Source organism: Somniosus microcephalus, chromosome 31 (assembly GCF_052327205.1).
Source record: "Somniosus microcephalus isolate GS21.2 chromosome 31, FLI_Smic_1.0, whole genome shotgun sequence".
In the NCBI taxonomy this organism is placed as follows: Eukaryota; Metazoa; Chordata; class Chondrichthyes; order Squaliformes; family Somniosidae; genus Somniosus; species Somniosus microcephalus.
In genome coordinates this window covers 42,105,146-42,125,210 of record NC_141017.1, presented here as the reverse complement: position 1 = coordinate 42,125,210, position 20,065 = coordinate 42,105,146, and the positions used below count along the sequence as shown (strand labels likewise).

Sequence of the window (20,065 nt, the reverse complement as noted above, 5' to 3'; positions counted from 1 at the left end):
TTTCACTATTGACCCTTCCTAGTCTCTGCTCCAATCTCTCCCAGTGTCACTATTGACCCTTCCTAGTCTCTGCTCCAATCTCTCCCAGTGTCACTATTGACCCTTCCTAGTCTCTGCTCCAATCTCTCCCAGTGTCACTATTGACCCTTCCTAGTCTCTGCTCCAATCTCTCCCAGTGTCGCTATTGACCCTTCCTAGTCTCTGCTCCAATCTCTCCGTGTCACTGTTGACCCTTCCTACTCTCCGCTCCAATCTCTCCCAGTGTCACTATTGACCCTTCCTAGTCTCTGCTCCATTCTCTCCCAGTGTCACTATTGACCCTTCCTAGTCTCTGCTCCAATCTCTCCCAGTGTCACTATTGACCCTTCCCAGTCTCTGCTCCGTTCTCTCCCAGTGTCGCTATTGACCCTTCCGAGTCTCTGCTCCATTGTCTCCCAGTGTCACTATTGACCATTCCTAGTCTCTGCTCCAATCTCTCCCAGTGTCACTATTGACCCTTCCTAGTCTCTGCTCCAATCTCTCCCACTGTCACTATTGACCCTTCCTAGTATCTGCTCCAATCTCTCCCAGTGTCACTATTGACCCTTCCGAGTCTCTGCTCCATTGTCTCCCAGTGTCACTATCGACCCTTCCTAGTCTCTGCTCCAATCTCTCCCAGTGTCACTATTGACCCTTCCTAGTCTCTGCTCCATTCTCTCCCAGTGTCACTATTGACCATTCCTAGTCTCTTCTCCATTCTCTCCCAGTGTCACTATTGACCCTTCCTAGTCTCTGCTCCAATCTCTCCCACTGTCACTATTGACCCTTCCTAGTATCTGCTCCAATCTCTCCCAGTGTCACTATTGACCCTTCCTAGTCTCTGCTCCGTTCTCTCCCAGTGTCGCTATTGACCCTTCCTAGTCTCTGCTCCATTGTCTCCCAGTGTCACTATTGACCCTTCCTAGTCTCTGCTCCAATCTCTCCCAGTGTCACTATTGACCCTTCCTAGTCTCTGCTCCATTCTCTCCCAGTGTCACTATTGACCCTTCCTAGTCTCTGCTCCATTCTCTCCCAGTGTCACGATTGACCCTTCCTAGTCTCTGCTCCAATCTCTCCCAGTGTCACTACTGAACCTTCCTAGTCTCTGCTCCAATCTCTCCCAGTGTCACTATTGACCCTTCCTAGTCTCTGCTCCAATCTCTCCCAGTGTCACTATTGACCCTTCCTAGTCTCTGCTCCAATCTCTCCCAGTGTCACTATTGATCCTTCCTAGTCTCTGCTCCAATCTCTCCCAGTGTCACTATTGACCCTTCCTAGTCTGTGCTCCGTTCTCTCCCAGTGTCACTATTAACCCTTCCTAGTCAATGCTCCGTTCTCTCCCAGTGTCACTATTGACCCTTCCTAGTCTCTGCTCCGTTCTCTCCCAGTGTCACTATTGACCCTTCCTAGTCTCTGCTCCGTTCTCTCCCAGTGTCACTATTGACCCTTCCTCGTCTCTGCTCCGTTCTCTCCCAGTGTCACTAATGACCCTTCCTAGTCTCTGCTCCAATCTCTCCCAGTGTCACTATTGACCCTTCCTAGTCTCTGCTCCAATCTCTCCCAGTGTCACTATTGATCCTTCCTAGTCTCTGCTCCAATCTCTCCCAGTGTCACTATTGACCCTTCCTAGTCTCTGCTCCAATCTCTCCCAGTATCGCTATTGACCCTTCCTAGTCTCTGCTCCAATCTCTCCCAGTGTCACTGTTGACCCTTCCTAGTCTCTGCTCCAATCTCTCCCAGTGTCACTATTGACCCTTCCTAATCTCTGCTCCATTCTCTCCCAGTGTCACTATTGACCCTTCCTAGTCTCTGCTCCAATCTCTCCCAGTGTCACTATTGACCCTTCCTAGTCTCTGCTCCGTTCTCTCCCTGTGTCGCTATTGACCCTTCCTAGTCTCTGCTCCATTGTCTCCCAGTGTCACTATTGACCCTTCCTAGTCTCTGCTCCAATCTCTCCCAGTGTCACTTTTGACCCTTCCTACTCTCTGCTCCAATCTCTCCCAGTGTCACTACTGACCCTTCCTAATCTCTGCTCCAATCTCTCCCAGTGTCACTATTGACCGTTCCTAGTCTCTTCTCCGTTCTCTCCCAGTGTCACTATTGACCCTTCCTAGTCTCTGCTCCGTTCTCTCCCAGTGTCGCTATTGACCCTTCCTAGTCTCTGCTCCAATCTCTCCCAGTGTCACTATTGACCCTTCCTAGTCTCTGCTCCAATCTCTCCCAGTGTCACAATTGACCCTTCCTAGTCTCTGCTCCAATCTCTCCCAGTGTCACTATTGACCCTTCCTAGTCTCTGCTGCATTCTCTCCCAGTGTCACTATTGACCCTTCCTAGTCTCTGCTCCGTTCTCTCCCAGTGTCACTATTGACCCTTCCTAGTCTCTGCTCCGTTCTCTCCCAGTGTTACTATTGACCCTTCCTAGTCTCTGCTCCAATCTCTCCCAGTGTCACTATTGACCCTTCCTAGTCTCTGCTCCATTCTCTCCCAGTGTCACTATTGACCCTTCCTAGTCTCTGCTCCAATCTCTCCCAGTGTCACTATTGACCCTTCCTAGTCTCTGCTCCGTTCTCTTCCAGTGTCACTATTGACCCTTCCTAGTCTCTGCTCCAATCTCTCCCAGTGTCAGAATTGACCCTTCCTAGTCTCTGCTCCGTTCTCTCCCAGTGTCACTATTGACCCTTCCTAGTCTCTGCTCCGTTCTCTCCCAGTGTCACTATTAACCCTTCCTAGTCAATGCTCCGTTCTCTCCCAGTGTCACTATTGACCCTTCCTAGTCTCTGCTCCGTTCTCTCCCAGTGTCACTATTGACCCTTCCTCGTCTCTGCTCCAATCTCTCCCAGTGTCACTATTGACCCTTCCTAGTCTCTGCTCCAATCTCTCCCAGTGTCACTACTGACCCTTCCTAGTCTCTGCTCCGTTCTCACCCAGTGTCACTATTGACCCTTCCTAGTCTCTGCTCCAATCTCTCCCAGTGTCACTATTGACCCTTTCTAGTCTCTGCTCCATTCTCTCCCAGTGTCACTAATGACCCTTCCTAGTCTCTGCTCCAATCTCTCCCAGTGTCACTATTGACCCTTCCTAGTCTCTGCTCCAATCTCTCCCAGTGTCACTATTGACCCTTCCTAGTCTCTGCTCCAATCTCTCCCAGTGTCACTATTGACCCTTCCTAGTCTCTGCTCCAATCTCTCCCAGTGTCGCTATTGACCCTTCCTAGTCTCTGCTCCAATCTCTCCCAGTGTCACTATTGACCCTTCCTAGTCTCTGCTCCAATCTCTCCCAGTGTCACTATTGACCCTTCCTAGTCTCTGCTCCATTCTCTCCCAGTGTCACTATTGACCCTTCCTAGTCTCTGCTCCAATCTCTCCCAGTGTCACTATTGACCCTTCCTAGTCTCTGCTCCGTTCTCTCCCAGTGTCGCTATTGACCCTTCCTAGTCTCTGCTCCATTCTCTCCCAGTTTCACTATTGACCCTTCCTAGTCTCTGCTCCAATCTCTCCCACTGTCACTATTGACCCTTCCTAGTATCTGCTCCAATCTCTCCCAGTGTCACTATTGACCCTTCCTAGTCTCTGCTCTGTTCTCTCCCAGTGTCGCTATTGACCCTTCCTAGTCTCTGTTCCATTGTCTCCCAGTGTCACTATTGACCCTTCCTAGTCTCTGCTCCAATCTCTCCCAGTGTCACTATTGAACCTTCCTAGTCTATGGTCCATTCTCTCCCAGTGTCACTATTGACCCTTCCTAGTCTCTGCTCCGTTCTCTCCCAGTGTCACTATTGACCCTTCCTAGTCTCTGCTCCAATCTCTCCCAGTGTCACTATTGACCCTTCCTAGTCTCTGCTCCAATCACTCCCAGTGTCACTATTGACCCTTCCGAGTCTCTGCTCCGTTCTCTCCCAGTGTCACTATTGACCCTTCCTAGTCTCTGCTCCATTCTCTCCCAGTGTCACTATTGACCCTTCCTAGTCTCTGCTCCGTTCTCTCCCAGTGTCACGATTGACCCTTCCTAGTCTCTGCTGCATTCTCTCCCAGTGTCACTATTGATCCTTCCTAGCCTCTGCTCCAATCTCTCCCAGTGTCACTATTGACCCTTCCTAGTCTCTGCTCCAATCTCTTCCAGTGTCACTATTGACCCTTCCTAGTCTCTGCTCCAATCTCTCCCAGTGTCACTATTGACCCTTCCTAGTCTCTGCTCCAATCACTCCCAGTGTCACTATTGACCCTTCCGAGTCTCTGCTCCGTTCTCTCCCAGTGTCACTATTGACCCTTCCTAGTCTCTGCTCCGTTCTCTCCCAGTGTCACTATTGACCCTTCCTAGTCTCTGCTCCGTTCTCTCCCAGTGTCACTATTGACCCTTCCTTGTCTCTGCTGCATTCTCTCCCAGTGTCACTATTGACCCTTCCTAGCCTCTGCTCCAATCTCTCCCAGTGTCACTTTTGACCCTTCCTAGTCTCTGCTCCATTCTCTCCCAGTGTCACTATTGACCCTTCCTAGCCTCTGCTCCAATCTCTCCTAGTGTCACTTTTGACCCTTCCTAGTCTCTGCTCCATTCTCTCCCAGTGTCACTATTGACCCTTCCTAGTCTCTGCTCCGTTCTCTCCCAGTGTCACTGTTGACCCTTCCTAGTCTCTGCTCCAATCTCTCCCAGCGTCACTATTGACCCTTCCAAGTCTCTGCTCCAATCTCTCCCACTGTCACTATTGACCCTTCCTAGTCTCTGCTCCAATCTCTCCCAGTGTCGCTATTGACCCTTCCAAGTCTCTGCTCCATTCTCTCCCAGTGTCACGATTGACCCTTCCTAGTCTCTGCTCCGTTCTCTCCCAGTGTCACTATTGACCCTTCCTAGTCTCTGCTCCAATCCCTCCCAGTGTCGCTATTGACCCTTCCTAGTCTCTGCTCCAATCTCTCCCACTGTCACTATTGACCCTTCCTAGTCTCTGCTCCGTTCTCTCCCAGTGTCACTATTGACCCTTCCTAGTTTCTGCTCCGTTCTCTCCCAGTGTCACTATTGACCCTTCCTAGTCTCTGCTCCAATGTCTCCCAGTGTCACTATTGACCCTTCCTAGTCTCTGCTCCGTTCTCTCCCAGTGTCACTATTGACCCTTCCTAGTCTCTGCTCCGTTCTCTCCCAGTGTCACTATTGACCCTTCCTAGTCTCTGCTCCAATCTCTCCCAGTGTCACTGCTGATCCTTCCTAGTCTCTGCTCCATTCTCTCCCAGTGTCACTATTGACCCTTCCTAGTCTCTGCTCCGTTCTCTCCCAGTGTCACGATTGACCCTTCCTAGTCTCTGCTCCAATCTCTCCCAGTGTCACTATTGACCCTTCCTAGTCTCTGCTCCGTTCTCTCCCAGTGTCACTATTGACCCTTCCTAGTCTCTGCTCCGTTCTCTCCCAGTGTCACTATTGACCTTTCCTAGTATCTGCTCCAATCTCTCCCAGTGTCACTATTGACCCTTCCTAGTCTCTGCTCCGTTCTCTCCCAGTGTCACTATTGACCGTTCCTAGTCTCTGCTCCATTCTCTCCCAGTGTCACTATTGACCCTTCCTAGTCTCTGCTCCATTCTCTCCCAGTGTCACTATTGACCCTTCCTAGTCTCTTCTCCATTCTCTCCCAGTGTCACTATTGACCCTTCCTAGTCTCTGCTCCAATCTCTCCCACCGTCACTATTGACCCTTCCTAGTATCTGCTCCAATCTCTCCCAGTGTCACTATTGACCCTTCCTAGTCTCTGCTCCGTTCTCTCCCAGTGTCGCTATTGACCCTTCCTAGTCTCTGCTCCATTGTCTCCCAGTGTCACTATTGACCCTTCCTAGTCTCTGCTCCAATCTCTCCCAGTGTCACTATTGAACCTTCCTAGTCTATGCTCCATTCTCTCCCAGTGTCACTATTGACCCTTCCTAGTCTCTGCTCCGTTCTCTCCCAGTGTCACTATTGACCCTTCCTAGTCTCTGCTCCAATCACTCCCAGTGTCACTATTGACCCTTCCGTGTCTCTGCTCCGTTCTCTCCCAGTGTCACTATTGACCCTTCCTAGTCTCTGCTCCATTCTCTCCCAGTGTCACTATTGACCCTTCCTAGTCTCTGCTCCGTTCTCTCCCAGTGTCACTATTGACCCTTCCTTGTTTCTGCTGCATTCTCTCCCAGTGTCACTATTGACCCTTCCTAGTCTCTGCTCCAATCTCTCCCAGTGTCACCATTGACCCTTCCTAGTCTCTGCTCCTTTCTCTCCCAGTGTCACTATTGACCCTTCCTAGTCTCTGCTCCAATCTCTCCCAGTGTCACTATTGACCCTTCCTAGTCTCTGCTCCATTCTCTCCCAGTGTCACTATTGACCCTTCCTAGTTTCTGCGCCATTCTCTCCCAGTGTCACTATTGACCCTTCCTAGTCTCTTCTCCATTCTCTCCCAGTGTCACTATTGACCCTTCCTAGTCTCTGCTCCAATCTCTCCCACCGTCACTATTGACCCTTCCTAGTATCTGCTCCAATCTCTCCCAGTGTCACTATTGACCCTTCCTAGTCTCTGCTCCGTTCTCTCCCAGTGTCGCTATTGACCCTTCCTAGTCTCTGCTCCATTGTCTCCCAGTGTCACTATTGACCCTTCCTAGTCTCTGCTCCAATCTCTCCCAGTGTCACTATTGAACCTTCCTAGTCTATGCTCCATTCTCTCCCAGTGTCACTATTGACCCTTCCTAGTCTCTGCTCCGTTCTCTCCCAGTGTCACTATTGACCCTTCCTAGTCTCTGCTCCAATCACTCCCAGTGTCACTATTGACCCTTCCGAGTCTCTGCTCCGTTCTCTCCCAGTGTCACTATTGACCCTTCCTAGTCTCTGCTCCATTCTCTCCCAGTGTCACTATTGACCCTTCCTAGTCTCTGCTCCGTTCTCTCCCAGTGTCACTATTGACCCTTCCTTGTCTCTGCTGCATTCTCTCCCAGTGTCACTATTGACCCTTCCTAGTCTCTGCTCCAATCTCTCCCAGTGTCACCATTGACCCTTCCTAGTCTCTGCTCCTTTCTCTCCCAGTGTCACTATTGACCCTTCCTAGTCTCTGCTCCAATCTCTCCCAGTGTCACTATTGACCCTTCCTAGTCTCTGCTCCATTCTCTCCCAGTGTCACTATTGACCCTTCCTAGTTTCTGCGCCATTCTCTCCCAGTGTCACTATTGACCCTTCCAAGTCTCTGCTCCGTTCTCTCCCAGTTTCATTATTGACCCTTCCTAGTCTCTGCTCCAATCTCTCCCAGTGTCACTATTGACCCTTCCTAGTCTCTGCTCCGTTCTCTCCCAGTTTCATTATTGACCCTTCCTAGTCTCTGCTCCAAACTCTCCCAGTGTCACTATTGACCCTTCCTAGTCTCTGCTCCAATCTCTCCCAGTGTCACTATTGACCCTTCCTAGTCTCTGCTCCATTCTCTCCCAGTGTCACTATTGACCCTTCCTAGTCTCTGCTCCGTTCTCTCCCAGTGTCACTATTGACCCTTCCTAGTCTCTGCTCCATTCTCTCCCAGTGTCACTATTGACCCTTCCTAGTCTCTGCTCCGTTCTCTCCCAGTGTCACTATTGACCCTTCCTAGTTTCTGCGCCATTCTCTCCCAGTGTCACTGTTGACCCTTCCTAGTCTCTGCTCCGTTCTCTCCCAGTTTCATTATTGACCCTTCCTAGTCTCTGCTCCAATCTCTCCCAGTTTCATTATTGACCCTTCCTAGTCTCTGCTCCGTTCTCTCCCAGTTTCATTATTGACCCTTCCTAGTCTCTGCTCCAATCTCTCCCAGTGTCACTATTGACCCTTCCTAGTCTCTGCTCCAATCTCTCCCAGTGTCACTATTGACCCTTCCTAGTCTCTGCTCCATTCTCTCCCAGTGTCACTATTGACCCTTCCTAGTTTCTGCGCCATTCTCTCCCAGTGTCACTGTTGACCCTTCCTAGTCTCTGCTCCGTTCTCTCCCAGTTTCATTATTGACCCTTCCTAGTCTCTGCTCCATTCTCTCCCAGTGTCACTGTTGACCCTTCCTAGTTTCTGCGCCATTCTCTCCCAGTGTCACTATTGACCCTTCCTAGTCTCTGCTCCGTTCTCTCCCAGTTTCATTATTGACCCTTCCTAGTCTCTGCTCCAATCTCTCCCAGTGTCACTATTGACCCTTCCTAGTCTCTGCTCCAATCCCTCCCACTGTCACTATTGACCCTTCCTAGTCTCTGCTCTATTCTCTCCCAGTGTCACTATTGACCCTTCCTAGTCTCTGCTCCAATCTCTCCCAGTGTCACTATTGACCCTTCCTCGTCTCTGCTCCATTCTCTCCCATTGTCACTATTGACCCTTCCTAGTATCTGCTCCAATCTCTCCCAGTGTCACTGTTGACCCTTCCTAGTCTCTGCTCCATTCTCTCCCAGTGTCGCTATTGACCCTTCCTAGTCTCTGCTCCGTTCTCTCCCAGTGTCACTATTGACCCTTCCTAGTCTCTGCTCCAACCCCTCCCAGTGTCACTATTGACCCTTCCTAGTCTCTGCTCCATTCTCTCCCAGTGTCACTATTGACCCTTCCTAGTCTCTGCTCCATTCTCTCCCAGTGTCACTATTGACCCTTCCTAGTCTCTGCTCCAATCTCTCCCAGTGTCACTATTGACCCTTCCTAGTCTCTGCTCCATTCTCGCCCAGTGTCACTATTGACCCTTCCTAGTCTCTGCTCCAATCTCTCCCAGTGTCACTATTGACCCTTCCTAGTCTCTGCTCCAATCTCTCCCAGTGTCACTATTGACCCTTCCTAGTCTCTGCTCCATTCTCTCCCAGTGTCACTATTGACCCTTCCTAGTCTCTGCTCCATTCTCTCCCAGTGTCACTATTGACCCTTCCTAGTCTCTGCTCCATTCTCTGCCAGTGTCACTATTGACCCTTCCTAGTCTCTGCTCCAATCTCTCCAAGTGTCACTATTGACCCTTCCTAGTCTCTGCTCCGTTCTCTCCCCGTGTCACTATTGACCCTTCCTAGTCTCTGCTCCAATCTCTCCCAGTGTCACTACTGACCCTTCCTAGTCTCTGCTCCAATCTCTCCCAGTGTCACTACTGACCCTTCCTAGTCTCTGCTCCAATCTCTCCCAGTGTCACTATTGACCATTCCTAGTCTCTGCTCCGTTCTCTCCCAGTGTCACTATTGACCCTTCCAAGTCTCTGCTCCAATCTCTCCCAGTGTCACTATTGACCCTTCCTAGTCTCTGCTCCATTCTCTCCCAGTGTCACTATTGACCCTTCCTAGTCTCTGCTCCGTTCTCTCCCAGTGTCACTATTGACCCTTCCTAGTCTCTGCTCCGTTCTCTCCCAGTGTCACTATTGACCCTTCCTAGTCTCTGCTCCATTCTCTCCGAGTGTCACTATTGACCCTTCCTAGTCTCTGGTCCGTTCTCTCCCAGTGTCACTATTGACCCTTCCTAGTCTCTGCTCCGTTCTCTCCCAGTGTCACTATTGACCCTTCCTAGTCTCTGCTCCAATCTCTCCCAGTGTCACTATTGACCCTTCCTAGTCTCTGCTCCAATCTCTCCCAGTGTCACTATTGACCCTTCCTAGTCTCTGCTCCGTTCTCTCCCAGTGTCACTATTGACCCTTCCTAGTCTCTGCTCCATTCTCTCCCAGTGTCGCTATTGACCCTTCCTAGTCTCTGCTCCAATCTCTCCTATTGACCTCTTCCAATGTCGACACTAACCTTTCCAAATATCGCCATCAATTTCTCTGAGGGTCCCCATCAAACACTCCCAGATCAGTTGCAGCCAGGATTAGATGCAGAATAAAGCTCCCTCTACAACTGCCCATTAAGCATCCTAAATCTGATACAGCATGGGACAGATGCCCAGTATCGACGTTTTAACAACGTGTCTGTGTAATAGCCTCAGACGAGAACCTGCCTGAATTTTTCCATATTCCACACCAGCCATCCTTATTGTCATTCTAAGTGAGACTGATATTTTGAGATGAATTGGGGCAGTGTTGTGTTGTGGGCCCTTAGAACCTGGGTTCTAACTGTTCCAATTCATGTCAGACCCTAACAGTAGTCACTTTAAACTCATCAAACTGGGCTGGATATCAGTTCAAATCTCAAGGGAGAAGGTCATTGAACTAACTCTATGAATCACACATATTCTCAGATAATAATGATGCAAAACTGAATACAGTTCTATAAATATGGATGAATAATTCTTCTTACAGAAACACATTACTGCCCTTGTAAATGTCTGTTTTAATTTAACCAAACCATCACTCACCTTGGACTCTTCCAGCAACAAGAGAAACATTCTGAAAAAAATGGGAAACAATCAGTTAAAATGTGCATCAATATCAGTATTGTGGAGGTTACTCACCAAGAGGCCCTGGCTGGATTGTTAAAGAAGAGCATCATGAATTCATAGAAACCTCGGTCAGATTCACTGCCTTGCTCCATATTTACTGGCAGTAATTCCACTCTCACTCAGGCTCGCCACCTGAAATGTTCAATTGCTGGTTCTCTTTTAGGTGCTGAGTATTTCCAGTATTTTCTGTTTTTAATGCTTTACATCACCTGCCCCACTGCCAGACTCTGGGAGCCCCAACTCTGTTAGTTTAACAACTTGACTGTAAAAGCATAGAAAGGATTTTGCCTTATTGCTGCAGAATTCCTTACTATTTATTTTAAAATTTGATTGAGGGGGGATTGGGTGGTGAACTGGTTCAGCAAAACCGCATTTACCACCAAGAGTAGGGTTTAAATCTAGTGCAGGTTGATGGGATGAGATTCTTGTAGGAGCTCTACCACACCATGACATCTCACTGTCACACACCGTGGCACCTCACTGTCACACACCATGACATCTCACTGTCACACACCATGACATCTCACTGTCACACACCGTGGCACCTCACTGTCACACACCATGACATCTCACTGTCACACACCATGACATCTCACTGTCACACACCGTGGCACCTCACTGTCACACACCGTGACATCTCACTGTCACACACCATGACATCTCACTGTCACACACCGTGGCACCTCACTGTCACACACCGTGACATCTCACTGTCACACACCATGACATCTCACTGTCACACACCGTGGCACCTCACTGTCACACACCATGACATCTCACTGTCACACACCGTGGCACCTCACTGTCACACACTGTGACACCTTACTGTTAGTCTTTGGAATTCTCTACCCCAGAGGGCTGTGGAGGCTCAGTCATTGGCTATATTCAAAACAGAAGTCGATAGATTTCTGACTAGTAAGGGCATCAAGGGATATGGCGATAGGGCCGGTGAATGGAGTTGAGGCAAAAGATCAGCCATGATCTCATTGAATGGCGGAGCAGGCTCGAAGGGCCAAATGGCCGACTCCTGCTCCTATTTCTTATATTCTTATGTCACTGTCACACACTGTGACACCTCGCTGTCACACACCATGACACCTTACTGTCACACTGTCACACACCGTGATGCCTCGCACTCACCACACTACAACACCCAGCAACACCTTAGTATCATTTTTTTTCAGTGAGTAGGTTTGCTGGATTTGGTGCCACTTGGCAGCTAATACCACCCCACTGTTTCTTATTTCATTTGATGAGTAAGTAGAATAGCAGAAGGTGGAGGCTATAGTGACTCGTTTTCACCACACTCACATTCCTCTGTGGCTTTCAGATTAGCCACAGATGTTCGGTCCAGTTGGTCTGGCAAAATAAAGCAATATTTTTTAAATAAAAATATATAGAAACATAGAAACATAGAAGATAGGAGCAGGAGTAGGCCATTCGGCCCTTCGAGCCTGCTCCGCCATTCAATGAGATCATGGCTGATCATCCAAATTCAGTACCCTGTCCCTGCCTTCTCCCCATATCCCTTGATCCCTTTAGCCTCAAGAAATATATCCAACTCTTTCTTGAATATATTTAATGAACTGGCCTCCACCGCCCTCTGTGGCAGAGAATTCCACAGGTTCACCACTCTCTGGGTGAAGAAATTCCTCCTCATTTCAGTCCTAAATGGCTTACCTCTTATCCTTAGACTATGACCCCTGGTTCTGGACTCCCCGGCCATCAGAAACATCCTTTCTGCATCTAGTCTGTCCAGGCCTGACAGAATTTTATAGGTTTCGATGAGATCCCCTCTCAATCTTCTAAACTCCAGTGAGTATAAGCCCAATCGACACAATCTCTCCTCATACGTCATTCCTGCCGTCCCAGGTATCAGCCTGGTGAATCTTCGCTGCACTCCTTCCATGGCAAGAACGTCCTTCCTCAGGTAAGGCGACCAAAACTGCACACAATACTCAAGATGTGGTCTCACCAAGGCCCTGTATAACTGTAGCAAGACATCCTTGTTCCTGTACTCAAACCGTCTTGCTACGAAGGCCAGCATACCATTTGCCTTCTTAACCGCCTGCTGCACCTGCATGCTTACCTTCAGCGACTGGTGCACAAGAACACCCAGGTCTCTTTGCACTTCCCCTTCTCCCAATCTATTGCCATTCAAATAATAATCTGCCTTCCTGTTTTTGCCACCAAAGTGGATAACCTCACATTTATCCACATTATAGTGCATTTGCCATGTTTCTGCCCAGTCACCCAACCTGTCCAAATCGTACTGGAGTTTCACGACATCCTCCTCACAGCATACCCTCCCACCCAGCTTTGTGTCATCTGCAAATTTGGAGATATTACATCCAATTCCCTCGTCCAGATCATTAATATATATTGTGAACAGCTGGGGTCCTAGGACCGATCCTTGCGGTACCCCACTAGTCACTGCCTGCCACTCGGAAAACGACCCGTTTATTCCAACTCTTTGCTTTCTGTCCGCCAACCAGTTCTCTATCCAAGTCAATACCTTGCCCCCAATCCCATGTGCCTTAATTTTGCACGCTAATCTCTTATGCGGGACCTTATCGAAAGCCTTCTGAAAGTCCAAATACACCACATCCACTGGTTCTCCCTTATCTATTTTACCAGTTACATCCTCAAAAAATTCCAGTAGATTAGTTAAGCATGATTTACCTTTTGTAAATCCATGTTGACTTTGTCCGATCCAGTCACTGCTTTCCAAGTGCTCTGCTATTACATCTTTTATAATGGACTCTAGCATTTTCCCCACTACCGATGTCAGGCTTACCGGTCTATAATTCCCCGCTTTTTCTCTACCACCTTTTTTGAATAGTGGGGTAACATTAGCTACCCTCTAATCCATGGGTACTGTTCCAGAGTCTATCGAGTTCTGGAAGATGACCAGCAATGCATCTACTATTTCTAGGGCCACTTCCTTAAGTACCCTGGGATGTAGATTATCAGGCCCTGGGGATTTATCGGCCTTCAGTCCCATCAATTTTCCTAACACCATTTCCCTACAAATACTGATTTCTTTCAGTTCCACCCTTTCATCAGACCCTATGTTCCCCGGCATCTCTGGGAGGTTATTTGTGTCCTCCTTTGTGAAGACAGAACCAAAATATGTATTTAGTTGGTCTGCCATTTCATTGTTCCCCATTATAAATTCCCCTGATTCTGACTGCAAGGGACCTACGCTTGACTTCACCAATCTTTTTCTCTTCACATATGTATAAAAGCTTTTACAGTCAGTTTTTATGTTCCCTGATAGCTTACTCTCATATTCTATTTTCCCTTTCTTAATTAATCCCTTTGTCCTCCTTTGTTGAATCCTAAACTACTCCTAATCCTCAGGATTATTGCTTTTTCTGGCCAATTTATATGTCCTCTCCTTGGATCTTATGCTATCCCTAATTTCCCTTGTTAGCCACGGTTGAGTCACCTTTTTTGTCTTATTTTTATGCCAAACTGGGATGAACAAATTCTGTAGCTGATCCATTCGGTCTTTGAATGTTTGCCATTGCCTATCCACCGTCAACCCTTTGAGTGCCATTCCCCAATCAATCCTACCCATCTCGCTCCTCAGACCATCGTAGTTTCCTTTATTTAAATTGAGGACCCTAGTCTCTGAGTCAACTATTTCATTCTCCATCTTAATAAAGAATTCGATCATATTATGATCGCTCCGACCCAAGGGGCCTCGCACAATAAGATTGCTAATTAATCCTTTCTCGTTACATAATACCCAGTCTAAGATGGCCTGATCTCTGGTTGGTTCCTCGACATATTGGTCCAGGAAACCATCCCGTAAACACTGGAAATGGAAGAAGGCATAGAACCCAAATGACATGGTGTGAACAGGGAAAGTGTTTGAAGTGTTGTCGCCCTGTCTCTGTGATGAACAGGGAAAGTGTTTGAAGTGTTGTCGCCCTGTCTCTGTGATGAACAGGGAAAGTGTTTGAAGTGTTGTCACCCTATCTCTGTGATGCTCCCAGAGTTTAGTTACTCCATCCAATATCTATGTGGTATTGGCCCAATTCTGGGTCACATGTTAGGGTAGAACTATAGAAGTTTATAGCACAGAATGACGTCATTTGGCCCATTGGATCTGTGCTGGCTCTTCGCGAGTGCAATCCAAAACTAATTGTAATATCATATTCTCTCCCCATAGTCCTGTATCTCCTTCTGTTTAAAATATTTATCCAATTTTCCCTTTAAAGATGCAATGGTCACTCCTTGTGGTAAAGCATTCTTTACTCCGACAACCCTCTGTGTAAAAAACGTTCTGATAACCTTTCTTCTCACTCTCTTAATTACAATTTTAAATTGATGACCCCTCATCACTAACTCTCTAACTAGCAAAAATAAACTTTCCCTATTCATTCTATTCACGGTGTCTGCTGTGGCTCAGTGGTAGCACTCGCTCATCTCTGAGTCAGAAGGTTGTGGGTTCAAGTCTCACGCCAGAGACCTGAGCATATAATCCAGGCTGAAACTTCCAGTGCAGTACCGAGAGAGCACTGCACTGTCGGAAATGCTGCCTTTTGAATGAGACGTTAAACCGAGGCCCCGTCTGCCCTCCCAAGTGGGTGTAAAAGATCCCATGGCACTAATTGAAGAACAGAGGAGTCCTCCTGATGTCTTGGCTGACGGTTATAGTTCATCCAACACCACCAAAAACAGATTATCTGGTCATTTATTTAATTGCTGTTTGTGAGACCTTGATGTGTGCAAATTGACTGCCGTGTTTCTAACACTATAACATACATTACATACATTTCTTATATTTACATTACAGATTTTGGAACATCTTGAGGACGTGAAAGACACGATATGAATGCAAGTTTTACCTTTCTTCTAATTATAATGCTCACTTCAATGCATTTCTCTTGTAATTTAGTCCGCAACTTCAGTGAAAAGTTCTCCATGACTTCCGTACTCATAACTTCCTCATATTTAATTTATGGGATTTTGAATCCTTCACCACAGGGGAAAAAATTGCTGGGATCAGTTTGCCAATTCCTTTCAGTCTTGAAAAGTTCAACCTCGAAACCTCCTCTTTTCCAAAAATAGCCCAACTTTTTAATCTTCCTTTAAAACTTAAATTCCTGATACTCAATATTACATTTCTGGGCCTATCCTACTCTTCTTACTCTACATTGTTTAGCTAACGTATCTTAGATCACTTCCATAGGCAAATCTCAGTTCTCTGTGCCTTCAAGAGTGTCTTCAATAGTCCTGATATCTCAGTAAGTTTTTGGTAACATGCCTAGGATAATGAACAGAATGACTTGTAATTATTTGTTGCTACGGGAATAATCCTGTGCCTCTGTAGAATCTCTCCCAACGTTGATCAGTGATAGAGCATCGCATCAGACCTTGTTTTAGGCTTAAACTACTGTGACTTTAACAAAGAATAAACAAGTGAATAAATAACAGTAATATGCATATATATTTACAGTAAAATTATTCTATAATTCATTGAACAATAACTAATAAACGGTCATAGTCTAAATGCTAAGCTACTATTTTGAAAATAATTTTTGTACAATGTCTTTCTTGTATAATTTACCACTCCAAGAGCTGTAAAAGTTTGAATAATATCTCTTGCAATTTTTGTCTCAGCTCAAACTACCTTTGTTGTCTCCTCTGTTATAACCCCTCGATCTCCAGCCTGTCCCATTAACACACACTATAACCCCTCGATCTCCAGCCTGTCCCATTAACACACACTATAACCCCTCGATCTCCAGCCTGTCCCATTAACACACACTATAACCCCTCGATCTCCAGCCTGTCCCATTAACACACACTATAACCCCTCGATCGCCAGCCTGTCCCATTTAACACACACTATAACCCCTCGATCTCCAGCCTGTCCCATTAACACACACTATAACCCCTCGATCTCCAGCCTGTCCCATTAACACACACTATAACCCCTCGATCTCCAGCCTGTCCCATTAACACACACTATAACCCCTCGATCTCCAGCCTGTCCCATTTAACACACACTATAACCCCTGGATCTCCAGCCTGTCCCATTTAACACACATTATAACCCCTGGATCTCCAGCCTGTCCCATTAACACACACTATAACCCCTCGATCTCCAGCCTGTCCCATTTAACACACATTATAACCCCTGGATCTCCAGCCTGTCCCATTTAACATACACTATAACCCCTGGATCTCCAGCCTGTCCCATTAACACACACTATAACCCCTGGATCTCCAGCCTGTCCCATTAACACACATTATAACCCCTGGATCTCCAGCCTGTCCCATTAACACACACTATAACCCCTGGATCGCCAGCCTGTCCCATTAACACACACTATAACCCCTGGATCTCCAGCCTGTCCCATTTAACATACACTATAACCCCTGGATCTCCAGCCTGTCCCATTAACACACATTATAACCCCTGGATCTCCAGCCTGTCCCATTTAACATACACTATAACCCCTGGATCTCCAGCCTGTCCCATTTAACACACATTATAACCCCTGGATCTCCAGCCTGTCCCATTTAACACACCCTATAACCCCTCGATCGCCAGCCTGTCCCATTTAACACACCCTATAACCCCTGGATCTCCAGCCTGTCCCATTTAACACACCCTATAGCCCCTCGATCTCCAGCCTGTCCCATTTAACACACACTATAACCCCTCGATCTCTCTCCTGATCACACACTGTGCTGCTGATTTATGGTCAGTCAGACACTACTTTTTTGCAGATGGCAGCTCATTCTAACACTGCTTTTCTGCAACTTAATGTGGTACAATTTGATCACTTTTTGTTTTTCTCTATTAACTAAATCTTGACATGATCAATGTCACATCCCAGAACATCCTTTTATACACATAATAAAGTTATTGCAGATATTTGTCCTATCTCATTTTCTTTAGGTCCCCTGGTCGCATCACAACCACTGGCAGGCTGCTCTTAAACTGATCACTAGGAAAAGGATTTGTAGAACAGCTTGCGGTTCATGCCTACTATTTCCTTCCATTCCCATATTGAATCATAAAGACCATGTTGAATGCTTAACAGCGAAAGCCCAACCTGTATAGTCTCCCCATGATGGGCCTGCTGCTTGGCAGCTCATCGCATAGGAAATCACAGCCATGATCCCATCTCCATGGGGCTCCCTCACATGGTGGAACAGCACATTCTCATCATCCACCTCTGTCAGAGTTACACTGATTATTAATCACTAGCCCATATTTATTGGCTTTGATTAATCTCACAGTTTTCAACATCAGAGACCAGTATTTACCCCAATAATATGACAGCCTCAGCAATATGACCCTATTAATTCATCTGGAGAGTTTGTTAGTGGCCTGTGATGATTGGATTATTAACACAGTAACTGAGAGTTTCTCTGACTTTAACTGATTCGATCCCTGGGTTGGATTTATCTCTGCTGACATGTACTTGGCCTGTTCACCACTCAGAATAATGTACATTCTGCCTGGATCATTCAATACCATAGCCATTTCCACCTTTGGAAGATTCCGTGCAGAATTGAAGGTATCTGGCACTTTATTGGCCCGGTTCTGTTACAGCCATCAGTCAGACGGATATGAAACACGCTTTAATCAAAGGAGGTAATGAGCTGAAGGCTCGGGTGTACAGTGACAGAACCGTTACTGATACCCCAAGTTTTCCTTCTGTATGTGGACAGCAGTTTGTCTACATGTGTCTCACTGAACAAGACAACCTAGTATAAGAGAAGGATAAGTTGTACATGGTTTACCTTGGCAGCTAAAAATTCCTGATGAAATTCAGATTGCAGTTTCCACAGATAAAACGCTCCAAGTCCATCCCCAATCAGAGCCATCGACACCAGCATCAGGAGGAACTTGTGTGTCAAAGTCAAACGTTTCCGTTTATTCGAGGTTGCAAAAGGGACAGTGTCTGCCTGTCCATCCACAACGAAAATTGAAGGATAAACATAGTTGTCCCCCATCTTTGGGCAAACAAGTCAACAAAGGAAGGAACTTGCTGGTAAAACTGGATTTCCAGCACATTCATCAATTTAAGAGCGCCGCCGGCATCGGACCAGAGCACATCATTCACTCAGCAGTGGGCAAGCCTTGTGGCTCCGTGCTTTATATCATCATTAAACACCCACCCACTGCCTTTTGTCAACTTGAAACCACATATTTAGCTTCCAATGGCCCACACCACTGGGCTTCCTGCAGCTTGTCAAAATGACACAGCAGCAAGAATGGATGCTTGTTCCAGCACTAACCGCACCTGCAGGATGTGTATAGATTATTGCTTCACACAAGAAACTCAATAACTTTCTCAATATTTCTGATATCTTTTATCAGATTTGTCATATCATTTTCTCTGTAGCGATACATCACTTCCATTGGCAGGTTGCTATGGGGGGATATGTTGCTATGTGTACAAATTTAAGGAACGGTGCTTTACTATTCTGTTATTATAAACCTCTCCAATTTAGGAGAGGATTTAAAACAATAGTTTACATAAAGCAAAGTATGCCCAGCACTTTTCTATCAGGCCTATTCTTATTTCCTGTTAACACATCACTTTTAGCAGTAATTCCGCTGCAACATTTTCATGTGCAGTTTTCACCTTTTATTGTGTTTAGCATTCTCAATGACATACACTGTACACAATCCAACAGCCTATATTACAGTTCAGATTACACAGTGAAATACAGTCACACAAACACACTCACATTTTCACACGTTAAACAGTTATGCATACCCAAATACAGTGATATAGACAATCAGACATACTCTTACAGTCACGCACAGTCTCACAAACACACTTATACAGAAACAAGCCATTCGGCCCAACTGGTCTATGCTAGCGTTTATGCTCCACCCACCTCCCACCCTTGTTCATCTAACCCTTTCAGCATATTCCTTTCTCCCTCGTGTTTATCTAGCCTCCCCTTAAATGCATCTATGCCATTTGCCTTAACTACTCCCCGTGGTAGCGAGATCCACATTCTAACCACTCTGTGGGTAAAGAAGTTACTCCTGAATTCTGTATTGGATTTATTAGTGACTATCTTGTATTTATGGCCCCTAGTTTGACCCCACAAGTGAAAACATCTTCTCTACATCTACCCTATCAAACCCTTCCATAATCTTCAGCTGTCTAGGCTCTAAGCTCTGGAATTCTCTCCCTAATCCCACCTCCCTCTCCTCCTTTAAAACTCTCCTTAAAACCCACCTCTTTGACCAAGCTTTTGGTCGCCCCTCCTTTATCTCGGTATCCACTTCTGTCTGATTGTACCTCTGAAGCACCTGAGGACATTTTCTATGTTAAAGGCACTATATAAATACAAGGGGGGAAAAATTCGGTATCGCCCCGTTTGGGGCGCCATTATCGGCCGTGCGCAAAGTTTAGCGCCTGGCGCTAATTATCGCCTCCAACAGCAAACTTGGCTTTTATCGCCCCTGGAGGTGATTGGAGCGCTAAATCAGGCGCTTCACATCTGTCTTAAGGCGCAAAGGCCAAGGAGCGAGACGCTACCTCCCAGCGCTGGCGAAGCTCATGTGATGTCAGTCAGCAATGGAACACAGACACACTGGCACCGGCCAGTTCTTAAAGGGGAGGTCTGACGAAAGGTCATCGACCTGAAACGTTAACTCTGTTTCTCTCTTCACAGATGCTGCTTGACCTGCTGAGTTTCTCCAGCATTTTCTGTTTTTATCTTAAAG

At 46.8% G+C, this 20,065-nt stretch overlaps 1 protein-coding gene across 1 annotated transcript in view; it reads right to left on the bottom strand.

Moving 5' to 3' along the window:
* LOC147097818 (tumor necrosis factor ligand superfamily member 14-like) overlaps window positions 1–18,345 on the bottom strand; it is a 43,589-nt gene extending 25,244 nt beyond the window's left edge. Inside the window, exons 1-2 of the mRNA XM_085971442.1 lie at window positions 18,118–18,345; window positions 10,261–10,291 (exon numbers count right to left, since the gene is read on the bottom strand). Coding sequence (XP_085827568.1) covers window positions 10,261–10,291; window positions 18,118–18,330 — 244 coding nt within the window. The 5' untranslated portion in view covers window positions 18,331–18,345. The remainder of the gene's footprint in view (window positions 1–10,260; window positions 10,292–18,117) is intronic.
* Between the last annotated feature and the right edge of the window lie 1,720 nt (window positions 18,346–20,065).